This window comes from Phyllobates terribilis, unplaced genomic scaffold (genome assembly GCF_046119375.1).
Source record: "Phyllobates terribilis strain yellow unplaced genomic scaffold, ASM4611937v1 Scaffold_57__1_contigs__length_8443340, whole genome shotgun sequence".
NCBI classification, from domain to species: Eukaryota; Metazoa; Chordata; class Amphibia; order Anura; family Dendrobatidae; genus Phyllobates; species Phyllobates terribilis.
In genome coordinates, this window is record NW_027362817.1 from 4077858 (window position 1) to 4100010 (window position 22153).

Consider the following 22153-nt stretch of genomic DNA (forward strand, 5'->3'; position numbering starts at 1 on the left):
CTGTCCTCCCAAATCATAATGCCTCTTTCATTTCTGTGCCCCACAGTATGCCTAAACAGCAGTTGACATTTACATGTTAAGAATTTCTGTAGTGATGAGCCCGCCTAATTTATGGGTGCATGGCTCCAGAAGCACCAGCTGGGAACTATAAAGACAGATTTGCAATTTTCACTCGGCAACATCTATCCATAAGTTCCAAAATATGGTCACTTAATGGAAGATTCAGCACTTTTGGAACTTAGGTGCTCTGTATATGGAGTCCACAAACTATTCTACGAAAAAATTTTCTCCAAGAGTCAAATAGTGCTCCTACAGGGTCTCGCCATGTGGCTATGTAGTACTGTACAACCACGTATGGGGTAATTCCATGTTCAGCAGAAATTGTGACAAATTTTGGTGCCATTTGTTCCCATTTCCCCATAGGAAAATGTAAAATCTGGGGCTAAAGAAATTCTTTTTTTTTTTTGTAGTTAAAAATGAGATTATTTTTTCTTCACCACTCAATGGTATAAAATTCTGTGACACACCCGTGGTGTCAGTATGATCATTGCACCCTAGATGAATTCATTGAGAGGTGTAGTTTGTAAAATCGGGTCACTTATGGGAGTTTCTGGAACCTCAGGGGCTCTTCCAGTGGATCATGGCACCCACAAACCATGGAATAAAAAGAGCGCCATAATAGTGCAGATTTTGTTGCTAAGCTTTGCACTTTGCCTCAAAAGTATTTCCCGATTTACATGTAAGGTACTGGTGCAATGGACCGCATACTTTGTTGTGCAATTTCTCTGAAAACTTGGGGTAAAACAAAATTTTAGTGGTAAAAATGTTATTTCTTCATCACCCAATGTTACAAAATTCTATGAGGCACATGTGTTATCAACATGCTCACTGCACCCCTAGCTGAATTCATTGAGAGTTGTAGTTTGTAAAGTGGCAGAACACCTACATGAGTGACCCCCAATGTGGCAACCTCAAACCAGTCCAGCAACATCTGAACTCCAATATGGCGCTCCTTCCCTTCTGAGCTTTGTACTCTGCCTCAAAAGTAGTTTTTGACCGCATATGGGGTATTGGCGTACTCGGGAGAAAGTGCGTAACAAATTGTGACGTTTTTTTTCTCCAGTTAACCCTTATGAAAATTAAAAACTTTTGGGCCAAAGCAACATTTTAGTGAAAAATTTTTTAATATTCCATTGATTCAGCCTGAGGTTTAAAAATGCTCACTTCTCACCTTTGAATTTCTCGGGAGGTATAGTTCCCAAAATGGGTTCACTTACGGGGAGGCTTCCACTGTTTAGGCATGTCAGGGGCGCTCTATAAGGCGACATGACGTCCGCTATCTATTCTAGCCAATTTAGCACTCTAAAAATCAAATGGTGCTCCTTCCCTTCTGAGCCCTGCCGTACGTCCAAACAGTAGTTTTTCGCAATATATGGTGTATCTGTGTACTCAGGAGAAATTGTTCAACAACTTTTGGCGTCCATTTTTCCCAGGTACCCTTGTGAAAATAAAAATTTTGGTGCTAAAGCAACATTTTTGTTGGAAAAGGTAAGTTTTATTTGCTTTCAAATTGCTTTAATTTCTGTAAAGCACTTGAAGGGTTAATAAACTTACTGTATGTTTTCAGCATTTTGAGGGTTGCAGTTTTTAACTCCTTTACCCACTTCCCCTAGCCTGTTTTCAACTTCATGACCAGGCCAAACTTAAAAATTCTGACCACTATTACTTTATGAGGTAAAAATCTGGAAAGCTTCAACGAATCCCACTGATTATGAAATTGTTTTTTTTTGTGACATAGTTGTACTTCAGGATAGTAAAAAATTTCTTCGACATGACTTGCATTTATTTGTGAAAAAAAAACAAAACTGAAATTTGGCAAAAAATTTGCAACTTTCAAACTTGTAATTTTTATGCCTTTTAAATAAGAGTTATGTCACACAAAATAGTTAATAACATTTCCCACATGTCTACTTTACCTCAGCACAATTTTTGAAACCTAATCTTTTTTGTTAGGGTAAAAGTTGACCAGCGATTTTCTCATTTTTTCAATAAAATTTACAAAACCATTTTTTTGGGGACAACATCACATTTGAAGTGACTTTAAGGGGCCTACATGACAAAAAATACCCAAAAGTGACACCATTCTAAAAAACTGCACCCCTCAATGTGCTAAAAAACACATTCAAGAAGTTTATTAACTTTTCAGGTGCTTCATAGGAATTTTTGGAATGTGGAAGGAAAACATTAACATTTAACTTTTTTTCACAAAAATTTTACTTTAGACCCAAAAATATTTTTATTTTTGCAAGGGTAATAGAAAAAAAGTGCCCCAAAATTTGTTGTGCAATTTCTCCTGAGTATGCCAATACCCCATTTGTGGGGGAAAACTACTGTTTGGGCACACGGGCGAAAGGGAAGGAGCGCCATTTGACTTTTTGAATGTAAAATTGGCTGGAATAATTAGCGGATGCCATGTCGTTTTTGGAGAGCCTCTGATGTGCCTAAACAGTGGAAACTGCCAAAAGTAACATCATTTTGGAAACTAGACTCCTCAGGGATCTTCTCTAGATGTGTGGTGAGCACCTTGAAACCCCAGGTGCTTCAAAGAATTTTATAATGTAGAGCAGTGAAAATAAAAATAATATATTTTTCCGACAAAAAAATGTTATTTTAGCCCCAAACTTTTTATTTTCACAAGGGTAACAGGAGAAAATGGAACCTAAAACTTGTGCAATTTTTCCTAAGTATGCAGATACCTCATATGTGGGGGTAAACTACTGTTTGGTCTCACGGCAGGGCTCAGAAAAGGAGTGACGTTTTGGAAAACTGACTTTGATGGAATGATCTGCCGGTGTCATGCTGCATATGGAGAGCCCCCGATGTGCCTAAAAAGTGGAAAACCCCTCCAAGTGACCCCATTTTGGAAATTAGAACTCTCAAGGAATTTATTTAGATGTGCGGCGAATACCTTGAACCCACAGATACTTCACAGAATTTTACAACATTGATCTGTGAAAATGAAAAAAACATCCCATTTTTCCCACAAACATGTTGTTTTAGCCCCAATTTTTTTCATTTTCACAAGGACAGCAGGTAAGTGGACCTCAAAATCAATTTCTCCTGAGTACGCTGATACCCCATAAGTTGTGGAAAACCACTTTTGAGGCTTAGAAGGGAAGAAGCGCCATATTGGAGTTCAGATTTTGCTGGACTGGTTTGAGGGTACCATGTCACATTGGCAGAGCCTCAGAGGTGCCAGAACAGCAGAACTTCCCAATAAGAGACTCCATTTTACAAACTGCACAGCTCATTGAAGTCATCTAGGGATGCAGTGATCACATTGACTCCACAAGTGGGTTACAGAATTTTATACCATTGGGCAGTGAAGAAAAAATTACATTTTTACCCCACAAAATTTTGTTTCAGCTCCAGATTTTACATTTGCACACTGGGAAATGGCTAAAAATGGCACCAAAATTTATCCCACAATGTCTGCTGAATGTGGCTACACCCCATATGTGACTGTACTGTACTGCTTAACCATATGGCCAGACTCTGGAGGGACGGATCGCTATTTCCCTCCTGGAGCGCAGATTTTTTTAGAATAGTTTGTGGACTCCATATACAGAGCCCTTAAGTGCTAGAAGAGCAGAATCCCCCCTCAAGTGAACCCAATTTGGAAATGATGTCCCTTTGGGAATTTATCTTCAGGTGTAGTGACAATTTTGCCTCCATACGTGTTTTTCCAGAAACAAGCAGCAGTGGAAGTTGCAGAGTGAAAATTGCAAACTGCCATTGTAGTGCCCATACATTGTGCCCAGCTCCTACTTCTGGAGACATGCACCCGTAAATTAAGCAGGCTCTCATTGCTACAGAAATGCCAGATACAGTTATGTCCATATATATTTGGACAGACAACATTTTTCTAATTTTGGTTCTAGACCTTACCACAATGAATTTTAAACAAACCAATCAGATGCTGTTGAAGTTCAGACTTTCAGCTTTCATTTGAGGGTATCCACATTAAAATTGAATGAAGGGTTTAGGAGTTTCAGCTCCTTAACATGTGCCACCCTGTTTTTAAAGGGACCAAAAGTAATTGGACAATTGACTCCAAGGCTATTTCATGGACAGGTGTGGGCAATCCCTTTGTTATGTCATTCTCAATTAAGCAGATAAAAGTCCTGGAGTTGATTTGATGTGTGGTGCTTGCATTTGGAAGGTTTTCGTGTGAAGTAAACATGCGGTCAAAGGAGCTCTCCATGCAGGTGAAAAAAGGCATCCTTAAGCTGCAAAAACAGAAAAAACCCATCCGAGAAATTGCTACAATAGTAGGAGTGGCAAAATCTACAGTTTGGTACATCCTGAGAAAGAAAGAAAGCACTGGTGAACTCATCAATGCAAAAAGACCTGGGCGCCCATGTAAGACAACAGTGGTGGATGATCGCAGAATAATCTCCATGGTGAAGAGAAACCCCTTCACAACAGTCAACCAAGTGAACAACACTCTCCAGGAGGTAGGCGTATCAATATCCAAATCTACCATAAAGAGAAGACTGCATGAAAGTAAATACAGAGGGTTCACTGCACGGTGCAAGCCACTCATAAGCATCAAGAATAAAAAGGCTAGACTGGACTTTGCTAAAAAAAACATCTAAAATAGCCAGCACAGTTCTGGAAGAACATTCTTTGGACAGATGAAACCAAGATCAACCTCTACCAGAATGACGGAAAGAGAAAAGTATGGCAAAGGCGTGATACAGCTCATGATCCAAAGCATACCACATCTGTAAAACACGGTGAAGGCAGTGTGATGGCTTGGGCATGCATGGCTGCCAGTGGCACTGGGTCATTAGTGTTTATTGATGATGTGACACAGGACAGAAGCAGCCGAATGAATTCTGATGTATTCAGAGCCATGCTGTGTGCTCAGATCTAGCCAAATGCAGCCAAACTGATTGGTCGTCGTTTCATAACTACAGATGGACAATGACCCAAAACATAAAGCCAAAGCAACCCAGGAGTTTATTAAAGCAAAGAAGTGGAATATTCTTGAATGGCCAAGTCAGTCACCTGATCTCAACCAAATTGAGCATGCATTTCACTTGTTAAAGACTAAACTTCAGACAGAAAGGCCCACAAACAAACAGCAACTGAAAACCACCGCAGTGAAGGCCTGGCAGAGCATCAAAAAGGAGGAAACACAGCGTCTGGTGATGTCCATGAGTTCAAGACTTCAGGCAGTCATTGTCAACAAAGGGTTTTCAACCAAGTACTAGAAATGAACATTTTATTTACAATTATTTAATCTGTCCAATTACTTTTGGTCCCTTTTAAAAACAGGGTGGCACATGTTAAGGAGCTGAAACTCCTAAACACTTCATCCAATTTGAATGTGGATACCCTCAAATGAAAGCTGAAAGTCTGAACTTCAACTGCATCTGAATTGTTTTGTTTACAATTCATTGTGGTAATGTCTAGAACCAAAATTAGAAAAATGTTGTCTCTGTCCAAATATATTTGGACCTAACTGTATGTGAATGCTAAATGTGGTTTAGGCACACTGTGGGGCATTTGGATTTGGGAGCGCAGAAGTTACTGAATTTCATTTGGGGGCGAGGAGCCATTTTTCTTTTCCAGAGCCTTTTGTACTACCAGTAACGTGGATACGATTACAGCAATACCACATTTATATAGTTTTTTGTGTTGCTGCTTTTACGAAATAAAAACTATTTTATAGAAAAAATTATTTTTGCATTACTTTATTTTGAGCGCTATAACTTTTTTTATTTATTTTTTGGTGCTAGAGCTGGGGTTTGTTTTTTGTGGGACAATATTTCCAGCGATACAATTTTATTTACATTAGTGTTTTTTATTTCGTTTCATTCCATTTTTTGTTTGGCGGTATGATGAAAAAAATATTTTGTGCCTCATTTTTTTATGGTGTTCACTGAAGGGGTTAAGTTGTGGGATAGTTTTATAGGTCGGGTTGTTCTGGACATGGCGATATCAAGTGTGTGTGTGTGTGTATTTACAGGTGCATCTCACAAAATTAGAATATCATGAAAAAGTTAATTTATTTCAGTTCTTCAATACAAAAAGTGAAACTCATATATTATATAGAGTCATTACAAACAGAGTGATCTATTTAAAGTATTTATTTCTGTTAATGTTGATGATTATGGCTTACAGAGCCAATGAAAACACGAGTCATTATCTCTGTAAATTACAATAATTAACAAAAATCACCTGCAAAGGCTTCCTAGGTGTTAAAAAAGGTCCCTTAGTCTGTTTCAGTAGGCTTCACAATCATGGGGAAGACTGCTGACTTGACAGATGTCCGGAAGGCAGTCATGACACACTCCACAAGGTCCCAGAGTTCCAATTTTCATTTGGAATTCAAGGTCCTAGAGTCTGGAGGAAGAGTGGAGAGGCAACCAATCCAAGCTGCTTAAGGTCTAGTGTGAAGTTTCCACAATCAGTGATCGTTTGGGGAGCCATGTCATCTGCTGGTGTAGGTCCACTATTTTTTATCAAGACCAAAGTCAGCGCAGCCGTCTACCAGGAAATTTTAGAGCACTTCATGCTTCCCTCTGCCGACAAGCTTTTTGGAGATGGAAATTTCATTCTCCAGCAGGACTTGGCACCTGTCCACACTGCCAGAAGTACCAATACCTGGTTTAAAAACAACAGTATCACTGTGTTTGATTGGCCAGCAAACTCACCTGACCTTAACCCCATAGAGAATCTATGGGGTATTGTCAAGAGGAAGATGAGACACCAGACCCAACAATGCAGACGAGCTGAAGGCTGCTATCAAAGTAACCTGGGCTTCAATAACACCACAACAGTGCCACAGGCTGATCGCCTCCATGCCACGCCACATTGATGCAGTAATTGATGCAAAAGGAGCCCCGACCAAGTATATAGTGCATTTACTTAACATACATTTTAATAGGCCAACTTTTTGGATTTTAACCCCTTACTTACCGGGGACGTATTAGTACGCATATTTGCGTACTGCCCGTTCAGTGAGGGCTGCTGCGCTGAGCCCTCAATGAACGGAGCACGTCAGCTGATTCTTACAGCTGACATGTGCCCGCAACAGCCGCGGGTGGAATCGCGATCCACCCGCGGCTGTTAACATGTTAAATGCCGCTGTCAGTCTCCGACAGCAGCATTTAACGCGCGCTTCCGGGTAGCGCGTCATAAGCCCCGCCCACCGGCGACCCCGTCACGTGATCGCGGGTCGCCGATGGGCGTGCATGACAACCCAGGGTCTGCAGCAGACACCTGTGGTTGTCATGATCTTGTCGCTATGAGCGCCACCTAGTGATTGGCTCTCATAGCACAGGACCATTTCTGCTGCATGCAGGGGACCTGCTCGTCCCTTGTATGTAGCAGAGGCGATCGGATAGTTGCTGCTTCTAGTCTCCTATGGAGACTATAGAAGCATGCAAAAAGTAAAAAAAAAAAAGTTTTTAAAAATATAAAAAAAAAAAAAAATATATAAAAGTTTAAATCACCCCCCTTTCCCCCCATTCAAAATAAAATATATATAAAAAAAAAACCCACATACACATATTTGGTATCGCCGCGTTCAGAATCGCCTGATCTATCAATATAAAAAAAGAATTAATCCGATCGGTAAACGGCGTAACGAGAAAAAAATTCTGAACGCCAGAATTACGTTTTTTGGTCGCCGCAAAATTGCAATAAAATGCAATAACGGGCGATCAAAACATCGGATCTACCCCAAATGTTATCAATAAAAACGTCAGCCCGGGACGCAAAAAATAAGCCATCAACCAGCCCCAGATCACGAAAAATGGAGACGCTACGGGTCTTAGAAAATGGCGCTATTTTTTTATTTTTTTTTTACCAAATTTTGGATTTTTTTTCACCACTTAAATATAAAAGAACCTATACATGTTTGGTGTCTATGAACTCGTAATGACCTGTAGAATAAGAAGGGCAGGTCAGTTTTAGCATTCAGTGAACGTGGTAAAAAAAAAAAATAAAAAACAACTGTGGTATTGCACTTTTTTTGCAATTTTACCGCACTTGGAATTTTTTTTCCCATTTTCCCGTACAGGATATGATAAAACTAGTAATGGCGTTGAAAAGTACAACTCGTCCCGCAAAAAATAAGCCCTCACATGGCCATATTGACCAAAAAATCAAAACGCTATGGCTCTGGGAACAAGGGGAGCAAAAACGAAAAAGCAAAAATGAAAAATGCTCCGGGGCTTAAGGGGTTAAAATAATTTTCCAAGCTGTTGTTATAATGCCATGGATATCATGGAAAAAGTTAGTTTATTTCAGTTCTTCAACACAAAAAGTGAAACTCATATTATATAGAGTCATTACAAACCGAGTGATCTATTTCAGTTGTTTATTTCTGTTAATGTTGATGACTATGGCTTACAGCATATGAAAACACAAAAGTCATTATCTCAGTAAATTAGAATACTTTATAACAGCTTGAAAAATGCTTTTAAAATCCGAAATGTTGGCCTCCTGAAATGTATGGTCAGCAAATGCACTCAATACTTTGTCGGGTTCCTTCTGCATTAATTACTGCATCAATGCGGCGTGACATGGAGGCGATCAGCCTGTGGCACTGCTGAGGTGCTATGGAAGCCCAGGTTGCTTTGATAGCAGCCTTCAGCTCGTCTGCATTGTTGGGTCTGGTGTCTCTCATCTTCCTCTTGACAATACCCCATAGATTCTCTATGGGGTTAAGGTCAGGCGAGTTTGCTGGCCAATCAAGCACAGTGATACTGTTGTTTTTAAACCAGTTACTGGGACCTTGATTTCCAAATGAAAATTGGAACTCTGGGACCTTGTGGAGTGTGTCAATGACTGCCTTCTGGACATCTGTCAAGTAAGCAGTCTTCCCCATGATTGTGGAACCTACTGAAACAGACTAAAGGTCCTTTTAAACGCTTAGGAAGCCTTTGCAGGTGTCTTTTGTTAATTATTCTAATCTACTGAGATAATGACTATTCTGTTTTCATTAGCTGTAAGCCATAATCATCAACATTAACAGAAATAAACAATTGAAATAGATCACTCTGATTGTAATGACTCTATATAATAAGTTTCACTTTTTGTTTTGAAGAACTGAAATTAACTTTTTGTTATTCTAATTTAGTGAGAAGCACCTGTATATAAAATTATATATATAAAAAATTGTGATCTTTGTATTTTTTCATTATTTGTTTTATACTATGTATTAAAACCCTTTTACTTAGTCCTATTATGGGACTTTCACTTTCAGCAGTCTGATCACACTTCTAAAGCATTGCAATGCATTAGAACTGACAGTCTGCTCTCATGTAAACTTATTAGATGATGCACTGAGCATGATTTAACAAGTTTACTAGCACCATGGCATCGATTGCGCCCCCGCGATGACTGCGCGGGGCGTGGCGATCAGAGGGGAGAGGGTGCTCCCTCACTCTACCTGCCTTCTAAAAGCTGCAGAGCACTTCCCAACCATGACGTACTGAGTACTTCTAAGGTCAGGATGGGGATAAAATTGTGTCACTCTTGGGTATTTTGTCACATGAGACTCTAAGTCACTTCAGATGTGAAGTAGTCCCTAAAAAAAATGATTTTGTAAGTTTTGTTGCAAAAACAAGAAATTGCTGATCAACTTCTTAACCCTTCTAACTTCCTAACAAAAATAAAATAAAAAATTATGTTGATGTGAAGTAGACATATAGGAAATGTTATGTATTGACTATTTTGTGTGATTACGACTATCTGGTTTAAGGGCATAATTAAAAGTTTGAAAATTGCAAATTTTCAAACTTTTGGCCAAAATTCGGATATTTTCACAAGTAAATGCAAAAAATATCAACCTAAATTTTCCACTAACATGAAATACAAGATGTCATGCATAAGTAGGTACCAGAATGCAACAGCAGAGACGCAGGCGAAACAGTATATTTCTTTTATTTAGCAACTAATATTATAAAATGCGTATTATATGGTAACAAGTTCTAAACAATGTTTTTTACTGTAAAATAAGCAGGAAATCACATAATTTATTCTGTTATCAGAATACACTAGAATTCAGGAGCTGGTAGTTTAAAATGATCTACTGGAGGAAAGGAGAACTAGATTGTCATTAACTATACCAGGCAAGGAGCAGTCTTTTAAAGCCTTGACAATACTCTGTTCTTATCACAACTCGCTGCCCGTTTTCCCTGTCACACTCTATCCACTTTCGAGAATCCGCTCTGGCATCTGCTGAGCCCCGTCTGACTACTCTTTCCCTCTATCCATGCCCGTTACCACATGTCCCTGTCAAAGGTAACTGCCCATCTCGCGCGTCCTTCCTGGTCGCCGGCCCAACTGTGAATCTCTGATCTAACACCTCCGGGGCTTCTGCGACATCCTGTTGCTGGCGCACACGTCTGACAACCGTGCCGCAGCAACCTGCTCCCGTCCTGTCGATCGACATTATCATGGTGAGGAACCTTGACTGACGTCACTTGGATCTTCGGGGCTTGACCGTCGACGTCTGGGCAAATGCACAGCACTTTTTTGTTCCTGACTGGAGCTTCGGACCCTGCTGTCGTCCCTTCCGTTGCCTCAGAACTTGCACACGCGCTGTTTTTCTCCTGAGCTGGTTTCCCTGACAACACTGTACCCGGAGTCCTGATCAAACTACTGCTCTGCCATGCCTCCACGTTGTTCTGGTTCTACAGTGTCTTGTCTCCTAACACATGAAAATAAAAATGGTCTCCGAATCACTGGGGTACATTGAATATTTCCAGAGTTATTACCTCATAACATAACTGGTCAGAATTATAAAATATGGCCTAATCAGGAAGGGAAAACCGGTGTGACAGGGTCACTGGAAATATATGTGAGGGGAGATATGTATCACGAAGATTGCTATCTTCCATGATGTGAAACCTAGAAGTTTCTCTCCAGCATGTTATGTACTGAGGGGTTAATCAGCCATGACAGGGTTGGGTTTTTTGTGAGTGGTTGTAAGAGATGGGTCAGATCTTGTCATATCTCCTCCTCAAGGGTGTGGTTGAGGAAGTTAAATGTCCAGCTTCTGAGTTTTTTTCTCTGTTTGGAGGCTTCCCTGTCTCCAAACAGTCCGGTGCTCAAGTGTGAGCTGAAGTGTTGTTTCCCACAAGGCTGGAGGCGCAGTGGAAAGGACTTTCTAGGTGCTGTTGATTTTTCACTTATGACAAAAAAGGGCCGTTTTTTGTGTTACTATTTTTTTTTCTGGTTTATGAAGTAATAAACTAGCCACGGACTTTAACCCACAACAGGCTCATGGGTGAAGGAGTTAATTGGATCTTGTACTGAATTATTTTATTTGTTTGACATCCTAAAATACATCCAAAAATGGTAATTGCTACTGGCAGGTGAACATAGCCTTAGTAGTTATATGAATTTGGATAAAGTGTTTAACCCTTTTAGCTAAAAATTTCGAAGGGGATTGAAAGTTAAGTACCCTAGAATAAAGGACACCATGTAATGGGAGGACAAGCACAGTATTCCACGTCACTGTTATTAATGTCCAAATGCCTAGAGGACACTTCCTTAGGCAAGCCTGTTTCTTTGTCACCACTAACGCATAGACAGTGAAAAGTGGCTTGCCTAAATATTGAAATGAAGCAAGTCAGTGAGCCCAAACAAACACTGCACTGATGTACAGAAACAAAAAATGTTATTCTCTATTTGCAGAAGCCCTCTACATATGCATCAGCCTTAGGGTATGTGCACACGATGCAGAAATGAAGCATAAAATTTCTGCATCATTTCTGCATCTCCCTGGCAGAAAAAACGCATGCGGATTGTACATGCGTTTTTCCTGCGGAATACGTGCGGATTCACATGCGTTTCCGCATGCGGATTGACAAGCGCTTTCCAGGCAATTTTAGCATCACTTGGAAAATGCTTGTGACAACTAGGTCACACTATATAAATCCATGCAAACAGCATGGATTTATATAGTGTGACTCGAGAGAATGGTAAAAATAAAAAATGTATACTTTACCCTCTGATGGCCCCCGGTGTCCTGCTTTACACTCCGTTCTCCCTCGCCGGCAACATTGAATTGAAAGACCTGCCGACGTCAGCGTCACGTGACCCGTCACATAACTCTCATATCAGCGCTGGTCCTTCAACAAAGTGCCGGGAATCAAGCAGGAGCGGTGCGCGGGCCGACAGAAGGTAAGTATATATTTATTTTTTATTTTATTCTTTTTTTTAAAGCTTTTTTATGGTACCTGGGTGTGGAGGAAAGTCTCATCTTCTCCACACTCGGGTACCATCCGCACATTAGAACGCGCCAATAACGCAAGTACAAATGCAGTCTTGCGGAATTGGCGCGTTCTAATGCAAGTCAATGGCGGCGAAAACGCCGCGTTTATGCAAAATTAATTGACATGCTGCGGATTTTTGAGCACGGCGTTTATGCTGCGGAAAAATCCGCATCATGGGCACAGCACATGCGGATTTCAATTGGGGAACATTGCTGCCCTTCTACCATGCGTTTTTCATGCGTTTCCGCAGCTGCAAAAACGCCGCGGAAACGCATTAAAAACGCATCGTGTGAACTCAGCCTTACTGTATAATTCAATCTGTCTGCTGCTCTAATGCAGAGTGATGTGCTTGTAGCTCTCCTATGTGTTAGTGCATCTTGTAATCTGTAATGGTGACCTTCTAGACTAAATTATAATAAAAATAATAAAAGGTAAGTGTTACTATACAGCACAGGGAGTAAGATTTTATTTGAGACAAGGCACTAAATTTTCACAAGGGGCAATATGAGACACTGTGACTAACAGTTGGATGGCTAAACTTAATTCTGCTCATTATTAATTTTGCCACCTAATATTGAGCAGACTTTAAGTTGTACTTGCTGCTACTGTTAAGTTATGATAGAGCGTATTGTAATATGTATTCTTACCTGTATCAGCTAATAAGTTACCGCTTTCTATAAATTTTATATAATGCAGTAAATCATACAGCTTCTGTTATTCAGTCCTTGTACATTGATCAACAGCTCCCAACACAATATGATTCTCTTTTGCTCGCTCTTTCGTGCTCATATTTTGGTGCAGACATCTTTAAAAAAGAAAAACACAACGTTTTATGACTTGAGAATATGGCCTAAAAGGGAATGATCTGGGGAAAAATAACCTAACTGAAATACCAATAATTAACTTTTTTCTACAGGTGACAATTGTTGGCATAGTAAGGCATGCAGAAAAGGCTCCAACTAACATTTTATATAAAGTGGATGACATGACTGCTGCACCAATGGATGTAAGACAGTGGGTGGACACAGATGTAAGTTGTTTTCTCTATTCAAAAATGGCACTATAAAGTAAAGAGTAGTTTGTAAATTAATCTAATTGCATGAATATAAACTAGAAATCTTATTATCTAATATCTGATGCCAATTTCACTGCTAAAGTAGGCTGTGCTGGGTATTTTAATTCCTGTATATTATATTGTATTTGCAGGAAGCAAGCCATGAAAATGTAGTTGTACCACCTGGAAGTTATGTGAAGGTGTCTGGTCATCTTCGTTCATTCCAGGTAGAATCATAGAGGTAGTTCTAAAGGGGATGGGGGGTGTGTAAAGCATCACTTGATATGTTGAAAGTAGAAATGTTAGGACCAACTCGATCTGTACTTCCAAGTTTACTATCAGTGAATTCTTGGCATTAAACAATTTGCCTATTTTGATAGCCCTGCAGTACTGCTCCCCACTCATGCACACAATTGTCCATAGGCTGCTATGTCGTGTTGTTTTTTTTTTATTCTTTTTTAATCTATGGGGTTGCTATGCTTGTATACTTGATGTGTGATGTTTAAAACTCTATCGAATACCTGCTACCCAGTTACATTACCATATTCTTGGATGCTGTTTAGTCCCAACAAATGTGCATTTGTGAACAAGCCAGATTTGATTTGTGTGAAATGACACATAGATGCACTTAGAGGTTGTTTGGCCTTGGGCTACAAGTCTTATGTCTCTTTGTGGCTGCAGACTTGTGAATCCTCACCTTGCGCGCTGTGAGGATTCTTCTGTGCTGGCAGCAGAAGGGTGTCTGCAAGTATGTGATTTGCATACATGCGGTCATGTGCCAACTTGAAGTGTGTGGACTTGCCCAATGTAATTGTATTGAGTGAGACCAGACAAGTCTAGTCAGAATGTGTCTGGAAGTATACAAATTGCATAATTGCAGTCAAATGACTTCCTGCTTCCAGCACCAGAGACACCTCACACCGCCTTGATTGCAGCTTTGTAGTTTAAGGCCGGACAACCCCTTTAAAGGAGACCGGTCACCAAAATAAAACGCTGTTAACCTGCAGCTTTGGGGTTTAGCTGCACGTTAATAGCCTTATTATGCTGGCCGGCGCCTGCATGTAGCAGAAAGCTCTGGGGGGGGGGGATAAAATTTTATTCTCTCCGGCAGCATTCGGTTTCAGTCATGGGGGCGGCACTGGCACGTGTTCAGTTATCGCTCTGAGTATACAGACTGGCAGCTGTAACTACGCCCCTGACCCTGACTGACAGCCAGCCCCAATACAGAGCCAGTGTCAGTCACAGCCGGGGGCGTGGTTTTAGTCATGTGGTGGCTCAGTTCACTCGAAGCTCTGTATACTCGAAGTATTGACAAAATCGGCCTCGCCCCTATAATTGAAACGGGAACGCTGATGGGTGGAATAAAGTTCTTTTTCTCTCTGCAGTATTAGGCTAAGTGCAGGCGCCAGCCAGCATAATAATGCTATTAACCTGCAGATTAACCCCATATCTGCATGTTAATAGTGTTTTTCTGGTGACCAGTTCCCCTAAGGACCGCAACTGAAAAGCTATGTAGCTGGAAACATGTCTGCAATGCCCAGATGTGACATATCCTATCTAGCACCAAGTCGTGTAGTCCCCGATTCATCAAGACTAACATGCATGTTGGGATCACACGCACTTGATTCATTAAGAAGCACACCTCTTGGTTATCAGGCGCATCTGTAAAGTGGCGTATGCCTCACCACAAATCTTACTTCAGTAAGGAGGGACTGGAGTAAGATTTCTGGTATATAATAAACCCAACAGCTCTTTGTGAATTAAACAAGCTGTGCTGTCACACCACTGTTCCGCCCACTGTGACAAAACTGCCTTGAAAATGGCAAAAGCTGCAAAATTACGCATCACACTCAAATTTTGCAACTTCTCAAAGTAGTTTACTTCTAGAGTAATTGCTTTGATGAGTTGGGGTCTGGTGTCGGTAAAAATCTGAATTTAGTATTGTAGAGTTTGTGCTAAACAATAACTTGAAATATTTCTACCTTGTAAATTTAGTCCCATTGCCTTGCTGCTGAATTTACAATGCAGTCATATTTAAAATGATTTTTTTGTGTGTTCTTCAGCTAGTTGAAGCTTTAAATTTGAGTTGACTAACAAATTTTCTTTTTTTTTTGTTTTGTGCCAGAATAAGAAAAGTGTTGTTGCATTTAAGATTGCTCCTATGGAAGACATGAATGAATTTGTATCTCATATGTTAGAAGTCGTTCAGGCTCATATGAGTCTCAGTTCCCAGAGTCCTGTAAGTTCACTATCGACACAAAACAAGTGTTTATTTGGGGTATTGCATTCTGTTCTTTTGATGCCATGTTGATATGATGCATGCGTGACTGGAAATAGATAAGTTAAAGGGCCATTTCATTTACGATACATCCCCCTCCTTTCTTTGTGAGATTTGCTTACATTGGCTGATGAGAATAGTAAGTTTATGGAGCAGGAGATGCTATGCAAGGGGGATTCTTTAATCTTTTACCACCTGAACCAGTTTTTTTCACAGTTGCATTTTTTCTTCCCCTTATCCAAGAGCTATAAACTTGTTAATTTTCCATTGTATGTATGAATTTGCAGGGCTAGTTGTAGGTTTGAATGGCAGCGTACCACCCCAAAAATGACCCTCCAGGTTCAAATTGCCATTGGAACCATCCTGTAGTTCCATGGGCCCTGGGTGATACTGTACTGTGTCTAGAATGGATTTTCTACTGTGATGAATGATCGTGCGGAGTGTCTAGAGCACACTTTAGAAAGAAGAAATGTGCCTGTGTACTGGTAACTAAAAGAAACCATGTACTGCAGGATAGGCTTTTTATAGAGAAGAGACACATATTGCAGGAGGGGACTGTAAGGCAAGATATGCTGCAGAATATTGCTGTATACAGATTAGCTAAATTGTGTTTGTTTTCTGCTGCTGAGCTTTCAGTGGTGTGAAACTGCAGTTGTCTCTCTAGATGCATATTGCAAAGGATTATCTTCTACTATATGACTCAACAGAGCAGAATTTGCAGTTTCACATCACTGGGTGTGGAGTGATGGCAGTCAGTGTGTGTGAGCACTGGCATCCGCTCCATTTCAAAAACAGCTAGTCTGTTTTTAATCACATAATGTCATAGACCTAATGTAAAAGAGAATACTTAACTGGGTAGAAGGGCAATATGACTAATTGTAAGTGCACAGTGCTATATAATATGATGACTGAAATATATTAAAGAGGAAACAATTTTTGATGTAAGTGCTTCTTTAATGAAGGTATGTTATGTAAGTAGCATAACAGGTGTTTACCAACTTGTAATCAGTCTGCCTAATTAAAGGATAAAATGTAATCACTGTGCTGTTTGGTATCATGGTGTGTACCACACTCAACATGGACCTAAGAATGCTAAGGAGAGAGTTGTCATGAGATTGGAAAGAAAATTATTGACAAACATGTTAAAGGTAAAAGGCTAGAAGACAGTCTCCAAACAACTTGATGTTCCTGTTACCACAGTTGCACATATTATCAAATTGATGACAAATTGAAGAGACAGAGAATACCAGTGGTAACCAAAGAACCCAGAACAACTGCCAAAGAGGTTAGAGGAGAAATCTAACGTCAAGCTACATGATTGTCATCTCCGCATCGGTCACTGTTTTGGCCAAAATGGACTTAATAGAAAACGACCGAGTAGGAAATGGCGTGTACGGTATAACATGGTGACGGCAGTGTCTTTATGCGAGTGCTGCTGGTGTCAGGAAACTACATATCATTAATGATATCATTAATTTACATATGTGTACTGCTCTGTATTGAAAGAGAAGATGCTACCATCACTCTGTGCATTTGGTAGATGTGCATTTTTCCAAAATGACAATGAACCAAAGCACACATCTATTGCCTTTCTGAAGAACAACAGAAGGGAAGTGATTGAGTGTCTCTTGATCTGAACCCAATTGAATATCTATTGGAAATTCTGACGACAGTTGAACATCACTTTCCATCCAGCATCCAAGTCCTAAAAGGTCGTACTTGAAGAATGGAAAAAGATAGCTGTTGTAATATGTTGCCAACTAGTTCATTCCATGCCTAGAAAACTTGGTGCTGTCTTTAAAAATTATGGAGGTCATACAAAATACTAGATTTAGTAGTGTTTGATGTGAGTGTGTTTTCATTTTTTGCATCAACTAATTTAAGTAAAACTGACGGTTTTATAATGAAATTACTCTACTTTGATGCTGTAGGTTAAAAAAAAAAATTTTGGAAATGTATTGTGTTTAATGAGATGCTGATCAAAATCTTACTTTTCGAGGTCGTCCCTCCTGGCAGCACCATCAGGAGGTCATCCTTCATATCCTTGATAGAGACAGGAACACACAAGAAGTAAAAAGGCCCCTCCCTCTACCACCCACAAGTGTTTTTCTTGTCCGTATCAGGGCCAGATGCATAGAAGGTGTACTCGTGGAGCAAAAGATTTTACCTTCTACTTGAGCAGGAGTTTCTGACTGCTGGGCGCAGAAGAATTTGGGTGATGGTCTCTCTCCTTCCTCCTGCAGTAGTGTTCAGAGGTTGACACCCCGCTGAACTCACCCTGGCCATTGGCGCTAATGTTCCTTTATTGAGCTACTTCCCCCTCGGGGCTCTTCTCTTTTTGTCTATTTCTGCCCGCGGCTGAAGTACACGCAAAAGACACCGGCATGCTGGAGCATTTCCGGTTACAGAGGGGATGACTCACAGACCTTTAATACTCGGTGTGCGTTCAAGCGTGAACCACACTTCTGGGATTTGAGAAAAAGAGCGTCAAGTCCTAATTAAAGTGGAAGTGCCTTTGATTCAGATGGAAGACTAGTGAGATGGTACTATTTAGGGTACTTCCAGAATGGAGCTGAAGTTACCAGTGCATTATAGACAGCCAGCTATGGAATGACAAACTACTGGCAGTTCTGATACCCCTTCTAAATCCCTGGTACAAGTGCGTAGTCTGGGAGTTTCACACTTACTAAGGTTTATTTCATCTGGCATCAACATTATATTATGTATACCTTTTTATCCCATTTGGGATAAGGATATTCATAAAAGGTCTATGGCCCTTCAGGATATAAGAAAAAGGGAAAAAATGCAACACGAAACTGCCTGACACATATGGGACACAATTATGCCCAGAGTGTATTGCCAAAGTGGTAAAGGAAGAGAATTCCTTGTTCATGACCAATATGAGGGCCATAATGAGAGAAGAGGTCCAAAATTCCGTTATGGAGTTGGTTTCGTCTCATTCCTCCCAGGCTGCGCCTAGGCCAAAGAGGAGACTGCGGTGGGAGATGGGGTCAAATTCAGAGGAGGAGGAAGTGTAATGCTATACTGACCCTGAACAGGAGGACGGGGAAGATTTTATCCCAACCTTACCAGAAGAGAAAAAGAAATAGCTTTTCTCTTGGGAAAACACCCATACGCTCCTATAGGCACTGAGGAATATGATGACAGTTGAGGAGACTCTCCATTCCTCCTCAATACAGGATGAGATTTTTGGGGGGTTAAGGTCCCCAACGAACACAGTATTCCCTGTCAATAAGCACATAAAAGCTATGATCTTAGAGGAGCAGGAAGACTTAGAAAAGAGACTTATTATACCAAGGACTTTCAGATCTCGTCTATCATTCGAGCTGGAAGAGATGAAGTTATGGGAAGTAATCCCTAAGTTAGACATCCCAAAAGCCCGAGTAGCCAAAACGACATCTGTTCCCTTTGAGGATTCATCACTTTTGAAGGATCCTATGGACAGGAAAGCAGATGGGCTTCTCAGGAGAACTGGAGAAACTTCAGCTGCAATTATTAAAGCTAACATAGCTGCTATCTCTATTGCAAAGTCCATTAATCTATGGAAAGAGGAACTAGAGGATTATCTTGGGGAGGGAGTGGGGGAGACATCCATAGATGAGATCCTGAAATCCATTCCTTTACTCAAAATGGCAAGAGGATTTATGGTGCATGCCTCAGCAGAATCAGTCAGATTTGCTGCAAGGAATGTTGCACTCTCCAATACTGTAAAGGGAGCTATATGGCATAAGACATGGTCAGGGGATAGTCACTCAAAGAACAAGGTTGTGTTCCATACCTTTTTCCGATCTCAGAGTGTTTAGTCCACTATTGGATGATCTACTAGAAGGAGACTCTGACGAGAGAAAAAAAAAAAAGGTTTCCAAAGGAGAAATCCAAAAAAGTACCATACTTTCGGAGGACCCTTTTCCGTCAGAAACCAGATTATACAGGTAAAGGGAAAACGAGTAGTTGAAGCTACCTGAAGGGAGGCAGAGAAAGAAATGCATTTTCTGAATCCAACAACTAACACATTGAGAAAATTATGCCATGGAAATGAGAGGAAGACTCCAATTCTGAAACAGCGCCTGGACAGAAGTATCCCAGCATACGTGGATACTTCAAACAATAGTGGTGTGGTAAGTGGTAATACCAGAAGAAGAATAGTTCCTTGGATACTACTCAAATTTTGTTTTCAGTAAAGAAACCTGGGGGCAATTTCTGCACAATCCTAAATCTAAAATTCCTGAACAACTGGGTGGTATACAAAAAATTCAAAATGGAATCGATAAGATCAATGATTCCTCTAATCAGGAAGGATATGGTAATGTGCATATTAGATCTCAAAGAAGCCTACTACCATGTGCCTATTCTTCCTCACAGTCCAAAGATACAGTTGTGCTCAAAAGTTTACATACCCCAGCATAATTTTTTCTTTCTTGGCCTTGTTTCAAAGAATATAAATGATAACAAAACTTTTTCTCCACTCATTGTTATTGGTTGGGTGAAGCCATTTATTGTCAAACTGTGTTTTCTCATTTTAAATCTTAGTGACAACCAAAACATCCTAATGACCCTGATCAAAAGTTCACATACCCTGGTGATCTTTGGCTGATAACATGCACAGAATTTGACACAAATGGGTTTGAATGGCTACTAAAGGTAACATCCTCACCTGTGACCTGTTTACTTGTAATCAGTGTGTGTGCATAAAAGCTGAGCTGAGTCTGGGATCCAGACCAGACTCTTTCATCCAGCCACTGACGTTTCTGGATTGTGAGTCATGGGGAAAGCAAAGGAATTGTCAACGGATCTACGGGAAAAGGTAGTTGAACTGTGTAACACAGAACGGGGATACAAAAAAATATCCAAGGAATTGATCATGCCAGTCAGCAGCGTTCAAACGGTGATTAACGAATGGAAAATCAGGGGCTCTGTAAAAACCAAACCACGGTCAGGTAGACCAACAAAAATTTCGGACACAGCTGCTAGGAAAATTGTTCGGAATGCAAAGAAAAACCCACAAATAACATCAGCTGAAATTCAGGACTCTCTGAAAGCTAGTGGTGTGGCTGTTTCTAGATGCACAAAAAGGAGGCACTTGAAAAAAAATGGGCTGCATATTCGAGTCACCGGAAGAAAGCCATTACTGCGTAAATGCCACAAAGTATCTCACTTACAATACGCCAAACAGCACAGAGACAAGCCTTCTGGAACAAGGTAATATGGAGGGATGAGACCAAAATTTAACTTTTTGGCCACAAACATAAACGTTACATTTGGAGAAAGGTCAACAAGGCCTATGATGAAAGATCACCATTCCTACAGTAAAGCACAGAGGTGGATCACTGATGTTTTGGGGATGTGTGAGCTACAAAAGCACCGGAAACTTGGTAAAAGTTGAAGGAAAGATGAATGCAGCACGTTATCAGCAAATACTGTAGGTAAATTTGCACTCATCAGCCTGGAAGCTGCACATGGGACATACTTGGACGTTCCAACATGACAACGATCCAAAACACAAGGCCAAGTCGACCTGTCATTGGCTAGAGCAGAACAAAGTGAAGGCTCTGGAGTGACCATCTCAGTCTCCTGACCTCAGTATCATTGAGCCACTCTGGGGAGATCTCAAGCACTCAGTTCATGCTAGACAGCCCAGGAATTTACAAGAACTGTAGGCTTTTAGCCAAGAAGAATGGGCAGCTTCACTATCAGAGAAAATAAAGAACCTTATCCACAACTACCACAAAAGACTTCAAGCTGTCATTGATGTTAAGGGGTGCAATACATGGTATTAAGAACTGGGGTATGTGAACTTTTGATCAGTGTCATTTGGATGTTTTTGGTTGTCATTAAGATTTAAAAAGAGAAAACACAGTAGTTTGACAATAAATAGCTTCACCCAACCAGTAACCATGAGTGGAGAAAGGTTTTTTTTTTATCATTCATATTCTCTGAAACAAGGCCAAGAAAGGAAAAATTCTGCTGGGGTATGTAAACTTTTGAGCACAACTGTATCTCTGAAATTCACATTGTAGGAAGGGGAAGTGATTCAGCATTACCAATTCCATTGTCTTCCATTTGATCTTTCCTCAGCCCCCCGCATTTTCGCCAAATTAGTGGCAGAAGTTATGGCTTTTATAAGGGAACAAGGGATATTAATCGTTAAGTATTTGGACGATTTCCTGTTAATTCCTGAATCACTCCATCAGCCAAGAGCCAGTCTAGCATCAACCATCTTAGTCCTAAAAAACTTGGGATGGATTATAAACTGGAAAAAATCGGATCTTATTCCCAGCAAACAAAAAATCTTCCTGGGAGTTTTCTTGGATTCGGAATGACAGACATCCTTTCTAGCAGAGAGGAAACAAAAGGAACTCTGCCAGTTCTTGCCTTCAAAAAAGAGATCACAGGTCTCTGTCAGAGAGCATGAAGATCCTGGGATTAATGACAGCCTCTATACCATGTGTTTGGTGGAGCCAATTTCACTCAAGACTGTTACAGCATCAGATTCTGGCA

At 40.5% G+C, this 22153-nt stretch overlaps 1 protein-coding gene across 4 annotated transcripts in view; it reads left to right on the top strand.

Annotated features, from left to right (window-relative positions):
- RPA2 (replication protein A2) overlaps positions 1-22153 on the top strand; it is a 141898-nt gene that overhangs the window by 101322 nt on the left and 18423 nt on the right. For 2 of the 4 annotated variants that reach the window (XM_073661805.1, XM_073661803.1), the window contains 3 exons: positions 13219-13332; positions 13509-13583; positions 15482-15595. In XM_073661805.1, coding sequence (XP_073517906.1) covers positions 13219-13332; positions 13509-13583; positions 15482-15595 — 303 coding nt within the window. The remainder of the gene's footprint in view (positions 1-13218; positions 13333-13508; positions 13584-15481; positions 15596-22153) is intronic. The other 2 variants (XM_073661806.1, XM_073661804.1) reach the window with 1 other exon arrangement.